Genomic DNA, 7,805 nt, shown 5'->3' with positions numbered 1-7,805 from the left:
GCTTCGGCCCGACCACTGCGTGCAGACAGGCAGCAAGTACAGGCAGGGGGTGAGTGCAGGCAGCATTCAGGGTGGTGCCTGCAGAAACCTGTAGGTTTCTTCTGCTGGCACACCCAGGAGAGCTGCTGGACCGGTGGAGGAGCTTGGCTGGCTTGGGTGGCTTCCTGCAGCCCCTGGTGAGAGCAGAGGTTGGGGTTGCTGGTTTTCAAGTCATCTCTTGCTGTCAAAGGGGAGAGAAGGTCAAAGCGGCATTTTTCACCTGCGCTGTCTCGCAGGACGATGGGTACAGCAACACCACTGCTGTAAGACGAGAGCGGCTTTGCTCTTCCAAATGCACAGCTCACCTCCAGAGCATGAGTGCCGTGATGCCCGTGGGGAACAGTGCCGTGGCAGGGTTGCTGATTCTGGAGGAAACCCCCTGGTGCCTGCGGGCTGTAAGGCTAACAGGAGAGGTGCTGAAGTGATGGGTGTTCTCCCTGTTAGCCTGGATGGTGTTTTCAGTTTTCACTTACCCTGGTTTAGTCTTGGCCAAGGCCTGGCGTGTGAGCCTGCAAACAACTGCAGGCAGTGACAGGGGCACCTTGGCCATTAGCAACTTTGCCAGATGTTTGCCTCTCCAGGTAGCTGGTCCCTTTTTCTTGAGTCGTGTTAGCTGCAATGTAAAATTCTCCATCCCATGGCTTCTTGTGCCAAAATCCTCAAGTCCTTCACCCTGAAGAAAGGTCCTGTTTCTGCAGCTAAAGGCTGTGAGAGCAGTCAGCACTAAGGTGGACCTGGGCTGGCCTCCTGTGCTCCTCCAGCTGTGGGCAGCACCCTCTCAGCCTGGGCTGTGGTGACCTGTCAGGACTTTGGGATGATGCTGAAGCATGGAGCCTCTTCTCATACCCTGTAATTTTTCAAGGGGTCTGGGTCTTGGTGGTGGCAGCCAGGAGCAGGTTTGAACCAGCTGCATGAAGTCACTGTTCCTGTAATGATGCATTTAGGTTGGTTGGTCAAGGGGAACCAGACCCCGGGGGGCAGGGGGCATTGCAAACTGGGACGAGTTTGGATTTCTTTCCAGCTTTCCTTTTAACACCGTTTCTCATCCCCTGCTGCAGAGCAAGGCTGATTTCAGTGTGCGTCAGCTCAGCAGCTCCATGCAGCTGCCCTGCAGATCCCATCCCCATGCTGTCATGCTGGTGGCCTCTCAGAACAGCGGTTTGCTCAGCAGGGACATGCGCGGTGGGTTGGAGCTGGGTCAAGGGCCCACCCTCCATGGTGCATCCCCTTTTCCCCAGGGAAGACATTCTGCTGTGAGCCCAGTGACTAATGCACCTGGGCAAACAAGAACAGCTGAGCCTTGGTGACATGGGGCGCATCAAACTGGAGTCCCTTGACAAAGAGTAAAACTAGCCAGAGTGAGCAGGAGCAGGTAGGACAGCGCAGGACAAAGGTCCTTGTTTGCCATAGGGAATGCAGGGACCAGGGCAGACTCAGCTCAGGCACATCCCTGGTGCTGTGCCAGAATTTATCCCTGAGGCTCTGTCCCTATGAAGCTGGGGACAGCCTAGTCCCCTTCGGACAGGAGCTAAGCCCAGGTCCTGTGGGTCCTGCAGCACTGGCCCAGTGCAACTGGGGAGCAGCTGATGTTGGTGGCAGTGAGGCAAAAGGGCACATGTCATATTAATTTTTTTATTAAATTCAGTTAGTTTTCTCTTTATATAATAACCTTTTTCCTCTAGGCACAATACAATACAAGGACTCTGTATGTTTGACACAATGTACAGAAACTTCAATAATCTACAACTGCTCAGGTAAGTTACAAAAAACCTCCATGTTACACCAGCTACCTGCCACAGCCATTAATGTACAATAAAACAAAGAGGGGAACCTGGGGGTTAAGACTGTACAAAGAGTTCTGCACTGAAATAAAACATTGTACTCCTTTAAAAACAAGACAGGTAGAAGAGCTGGCCGAGCTTGCGGGGAGGCAGGAGGGTCAGGCCCCAGCCGGCACAGTGGTAGCGGGTCCTGAGTGACCTCACAATGCCTCTAGGTTCCTGGCAAGCGACCCTCAGGTGGAGTGGGACCAAACCCCCTCCACGTTCACACCAGTGCAGGGGATGGATGAGGTGCTGCAGGATCTGTTTCTGTACCGAGATTCCCCCTTTGCACTGACACAGTGACAGCAACAAGCAGGGAAGGTGGCAGCAGGCGGTGGGATGCGCAGCCCCCAGCAGCGCTGCGCTGCCGCAGGGCAAACCTGCCCTCCTGCGGGCCCAGGGCTCCTGCTGAGACCCCTCTGCCAGCAGGCTCGGCCTGACAGCGTGGGGCAGAGCACAAGCCCTGGGGACCGGGGGGGGTGCGGGGGGGGGCTCAGGGAGGGGGAGAAGAGGGCAGCCCTGTGCGGTGCCCTCTGAGGTGCTGCCCCCTCCTTTCCGCAGGAGGGCTGCATGGGGTGGGGGGGTGACCTGTGCAAAGAGACCGGGTGGCACCTGCCAGCACTGCTGTGCCCAGCCATGTCCCAGCCCTGCAGCTGAGCAGGAGCCCTCGTCCCAGGGGCTGGTCTGGTCCTCCCCCATGCAAGGGGACAGAGGGAACCGAACCAGGGCACTCAGGAGGGTGCAGCATTTGGCACCTCCCATGGGGAACATGCCCCCCCCGCCCCCATGACAGCAAGCCTGATGGTGGAGGTAGAGGCTGTGCCCCAACTAGGACAGGGAGCCCCTTTGTCACAGCCTAAACAGGCACCTGCCTGCTGGGAGCACAGTGGCCACATCCACATCCCCTCCTGAGACAGAGTCCAGCGCCTGCAGCTACAACCACCAACATCCCCGGGCAGACAGCAGCCATGCCCATTTGTTCCTGTGGAAGTCTGGGCCAGGTGAGGCTCAAGGGCTGGGATGCTCTGGCTGCTGCCAGGGGGACGCCGGCTGGGTCAGGATGGTCCCAGCGTTCAGGCGAGTCACCTCTGCAAACACCGGCACCCTGAGCTGCAGATCCCCGGTTCCAGCAAGACGGCAGCAAAGCCCAGGACATGCTTAGGCTAGCTACTGCGCTACGAGGAGGGAGCAGGGCTGGTTCTCCCCCGTGGATGCTCTGGCAGACATGCAAGCCGTGGGGAGGACAAGGCAGGCAGGCAGCTCCCGCTTTCTCCAGCAGCACTGGGTGGGCTGGAGGTGAGATGCACCCTCCCCAGCCGGCTGATGACACCCCTGCTGCCGCAGAGAGCTGGAGCGGGGCCGCCCGGCGCGGGAGGTGCACAGAGGACACACAGTAATTACAGGGCTCAGACAGGCCTGGGAGGAGAGAGCGGGACAGGCTCCCGCCTGCACCCCCAGCCTGCTTCAACGCGAGGAATTCCTCCACTACACAGTCCTACCATAGTGTAACATACTGATCCTGCCCCCACTGCCGCCTGGGGGGTGTGTGGCTGCGGGCTCCCCAGCACAGCCCACCCATGGCAGATGGGAAGGAAGGCCATGTCCTCCTCTCCAGTCAATCACAGCCCTGGCTCGGACACGAACCTGGGCACTGCCTCTGCTCCATGTGCTGGGGCCCGGGAGACTCTGTGCCTGGAATAGAGGCTCCTCTGAGCCAGTCTCACGCGTCCGACAAGCAGCTCTGGATGCGGTCGATCCACTGCTGGGCTAGCTGCACATCCTGGGCGCAGAAATTGTAAACTCGTTTCGTCGTCTTCAGCTGCAGGGGAGGAGAAAGGAGGTGAGCGGGAGCCGCACACAGAGAGCCACCAGCACTGCAGCCCGGTGCTGCCGGGGCAAACGGCTGGGGTCTGTGGCACAGCCACAGACCACCGAGCTCCTTTCCCTAAGGCACAGCTCAATGCCACACTCACATCGAAGAAGGCTTTCTCGTCCACTGTCTTGGGGGCCCCCATGGTGGGGGTTCCTGGGGTGATGGACTCCACCTCAGCCAGGTCAATGACTCCTTTGCACTCCGTGTCCATCCGGCTGTCATAGTACCGCAGCTGCAGGGAAAGGTCCCGCACACGTCAGAGCTCACAGGAGGGAGGGAGGGAGGGAAGGACAGACCCCAGGGCTCACCTGCCCCTCAGTACCTGATGTTTAGTTTTATCCAGCACGAACCAGCGAGGCTTCCACGGTTTCATGAAGGCTCCTTTCTTGTACAGCGACCCCTCATAGGACCTGCGTGGGCCAGGCAGAATATTAGGGTGGGAAGCGGAGAGGGGCTGAAGGGCAGGTCTGTCTGTGGCACCCCAGCGTCAGCAGGGACGAGAAGCAATCGGGGTCCGTGCTCTGCAGAACCCACTTGCCTTCACCCCTCCCCAGACAGGGATCCCCCTCCCAGCGCCACCAGCAGCCCCCAGTGCCCCGAGCCCCGCGCCTGCCTGTTCTCGCTCTCCGACATCTGGAACTGGCTGTAGAGCGTGCTGGTGCTCTTGCGGCCGCCCTGCTTCCCACTGGAGGGTGTGGAGGTGCTGCTGGTGTCACTGTCGAGGCTGAGGTTGAGGGTAGAGCCTACGCCGCTCTCCTGCAGGTACACACCCAGCGAGCGCCGGTGGTGGGAGAGGCTGGAGGACATCAGCAGGGAGCTGGGGGTCTGTGGGGAGCAGAGGGCACAGCGTGAGGGGGAGGATGGCACACCCAGCCTGGGGGCCGAGCACCAGCACCCCTCCTTGGTGCCAGGCTGCAGGAGCAAACACCCACTTTGCTTGGGGCACCCTTGGGCAAAGTGACCCCCCCCTCCCTTCAGCCCCCCCATCACACAGCCCCCAACCTACCCGGCTGCCCTCCTGTCGTGCCTCGGTGCGCTGGGAAGCTTTGACCTTGTCCCACGTGTCCTTCCAGCGCTCTGGGACCTGCCCCAGCTCCATCTCCAGGTTGTGCAGCTCCTGTGGGGGGATTCAGGCATCAGCCCAGGAGGGGACAAGACCCCAGGGACTGCTGACCCTGTCCCGGGGGGTTCAACCAACTGCAACCCTGCCACAACCCTGTCCCACTGTGTGCATGGGGCAGTGTCCCACCCGTGGGCACACCATAGCAAGTCCAGGCCAGGGCCAAACCCAGAAGCAACGCGTAAGACAGTGCCACCATCAGCTGCGCTCACCTCCAGCAGTTTGGAGATGGCATCGGGCTCCACGCGGCTACGGTTGTCATAGCACGGCCAGATGATCTTGCGCTTCGTCTGGGGGGCACTGGTGTCCTGCCGATCTGCCTCCTCCACATGCTCCGGCTGCCCCTGCGTCAGCTCCCAGTCATAGGAGGGGCCCTCAGAAAGCGTCTCCTCTGTATAGTAGTCCCATACTTTCAGGTTGGAAATGTTGCTGTAGGGCCTTAGCACCTGCAGAAGAAACAAGGTTATGCTCAAGAAGGGCAGCAGCATCCAGGCAGGACATGTCCCTGGCTGTGCTGCAGAGACAATCTGTCCAGACAGAACATCAAACCCTTCACAATGCGCTTTCCCCAAGGGCAATGCTTTCTGACCAGTAACAAGAGGCAGCTGAGGCTGAAAAGCTGCAGGCTGGTCAGGAAAAGGCAATGCTGGGCCAGACAAAGGCAGAGCTGCTCCCAGACCAAACGAGAGCCCTGAGCAGCTGGGCCACGGCTTGCCCGCATCAGCAGAGAGCAGCCCCCTGCCTGGCCGACCTGCTGAGGCCACGTACCAGAAACTGCCTCTTCCTCTCCCCAAGGAAGGACATTCCCAGCCCAAAACAAGACCCTGGCAGCTCCAGCGCAGGATCTCCCCTCTGCAGCCTCACCTACATCCCTGCCCGACTGCCCTCCGGGGACACAGTTCTCAGGGACCTGACTCTGCTCATGTCCCCCGAGGCAGCAGGCACCCTCCCCAGGGCTCCGGTGCCACAGCTGGGCAAGATCACTCAGGTGGGCAAACGCCATGGTCTAGCTGACAAGCGGCTGCTCGCTTGGCCACACACGGGTAAGGAGACACAGGGGTGCCCCTGGAAAGCCTCGTCTGAGCCCTCTGCAGCGCACAAGGGTCAGCTGGGCTGGGCTGACCCAAGGGCAGGAGCAGAGCTCTCACCTCCCCATCCTCAGGGGCATACATGTAGTTGAAGAAGATGGGGGCTTTCTTGTTGAGCCGGTCGATGTAATCCCAGATGGACTTGTAGACCTGCTGGCTCTTCCGCTCACCCTTCTCCTCGTAAAGGAGTCCTGCGGAGAAGAGAGAGGGGAAGGGGCATTATTTGGGGCAAAGCACTGGGCTGCCATCCGCTGTGGGCCTTGCACACTGTCCTCACCCAGCTCGATGCGCTCGTAGTCAGAGTCCAGCAGGAACGTCCGGAAACGGTTGGAAATGTAGTGGTAGCTGAGGAACTTCAGGTAGTACTGGCTGAACTCAAACTCCATGGGGAACTGCAGGTGGATCTGCAAGGAGCAGCACAGGTGAGACCTCCCGGGACCCACAAACTGCAGGCTGGCTCTGGACTCGTTTCCTGCTGCACAAAGGAGCCAGCCAGCCCCGGTGCTCAGGGAGACCCAGCCGGCGCAGAGCCGGCAGCCGGCATGCTTGAAGCTCACCTGATGTACGCAGTCCAGGAACTGCAGGAAGATGGGGGCAAAACCACTGCTCTGGCCGGCGAGGGTCTGGGCTCCGCGGTGGCTGAACCGGTGCCCGAAGGACAGCCACTCCTTCTCCACGAGCAGGCGGAAGCCCTCCAGCGTCCGGTAATAGGGGTCCGACAGCAGCTGCACCAAGGAGACCACCTGCAGGGACAGGGGGGCTCGAGATGCTCGTGGGGAGATGGCCACAGGCAGCCGTCACGTTCGGAAGCTGTAGGGCTCCTACCTGCGTGGTGATATCCCAGCCATCCTCCAGGCTGACCAGCACAGAGGAGCCCGTGTCCAGAAGCTCCACCACCAACACCGAAATCTGCAGTATCTTATGGATCTGCCAACATAAGGGCCAAGAGTTACTAGAGTGCAGGAAACTCATCTGCTGGACGTCTTGTGAAGTGACCCTTTCTCCTGGAAGCAGGTGAGCCAAACGAAGCAGAGCACAGGGCTTATGCAGGGCCACAATACATGACCCCCGTGTTCACTGTGCAGCACCCTTTGTCTGCAACAGCAAGGCCAGTAGGGCAGAACCACCACACCATAAGCAGAGCTGTGGGCCCCTCGCACCCTCCAGCAGCCAGAGGGTCCAGTCCCACAGCAGCTCCACACTGGGACCAGTCCTACAGCACAGCAGCGACCTGGGTCACCCTGGCTACTGCTGACACTGCCTTGTACCAAGCCCTTTATAGCATTCAGCCATCCTGCAGGTCCTGCTCTGCTTCCCCAGCCAGCAGCTGCTCCAGACACTCGCAGCTCTTGTGTCCAGCACCACAGAGCAGTACTCTGGACTATTTTATCCTTGTCTCTCATACCAACCTTGCTCCCTTAGTGTCCCCCACTCTGTGCCACAGTGATGCTCTAGAGAGGGCACCTGGACCCTCCATTCTCACTTGGCCAGGAGGTAAGAGCACATGCCCTTGAGTGACGGCCAACAACAGTGAAGACTCCTACCATGGGGACTGACCACGGCCCCTCCAAGTTTTGGGCGACAACTGACCTGGGACAGCCACTCAGACTCCTCCAGGGACCGCAAGTAGGCGACGCTGGGGTCATTGGAGGGGCAGCCAGGCACGCAGGCCTTCATCAGCTTCTTGAAGCTGGCCTTCACCTGCCGCACGTCGAACACCTCGATGGGAACCACCTCCCAGTGCTGCAGCGGGTCCGGTTTCACCCCCTGAGGGAGGAGAGAATCAGCGCGGTCCAGAGAGACATCCTGAGCAGACCCACCGCCCCGCTCGCCCTGAGGAGGCTGCTGCCAGACATCAGGGT

General features: G+C 60.0%; 1 protein-coding gene across 6 annotated transcripts in view; it reads right to left on the bottom strand.

Annotated features, from left to right (window-relative positions):
- Positions 1–1,657: 1,657 nt before the first annotated feature.
- The window catches only part of SBF1 (SET binding factor 1), an 85,365-nt gene continuing 79,217 nt past the window's right edge, over positions 1,658–7,805 (bottom strand). For all 6 annotated transcript variants that reach the window (XM_069801427.1, XM_069801429.1, XM_069801430.1 and 3 more), the window contains 11 exons: positions 7,534–7,710; positions 6,769–6,870; positions 6,501–6,686; positions 6,221–6,347; positions 6,004–6,134; positions 5,068–5,301; positions 4,742–4,852; positions 4,349–4,560; positions 4,058–4,145; positions 3,836–3,967; positions 1,658–3,681 (listed from right to left, as the gene is read on the bottom strand). In XM_069801427.1, the coding sequence (XP_069657528.1) occupies positions 3,583–3,681; positions 3,836–3,967; positions 4,058–4,145; positions 4,349–4,560; positions 4,742–4,852; positions 5,068–5,301; positions 6,004–6,134; positions 6,221–6,347; positions 6,501–6,686; positions 6,769–6,870; positions 7,534–7,710 (1,599 nt within the window). In that variant the 3' untranslated portion in view covers positions 1,658–3,582. The remainder of the gene's footprint in view (positions 3,682–3,835; positions 3,968–4,057; positions 4,146–4,348; positions 4,561–4,741; positions 4,853–5,067; positions 5,302–6,003; positions 6,135–6,220; positions 6,348–6,500; positions 6,687–6,768; positions 6,871–7,533; positions 7,711–7,805) is intronic.

The sequence above is a fragment of the Haliaeetus albicilla genome, chromosome 14 (assembly GCF_947461875.1).
Source record: "Haliaeetus albicilla chromosome 14, bHalAlb1.1, whole genome shotgun sequence".
Classification (NCBI taxonomy): domain Eukaryota; kingdom Metazoa; phylum Chordata; class Aves; order Accipitriformes; family Accipitridae; genus Haliaeetus; species Haliaeetus albicilla.
The sequence above is the reverse complement of the archived record's forward strand: the minus strand, read 5'-3'. Positions and strand labels throughout refer to the sequence as shown.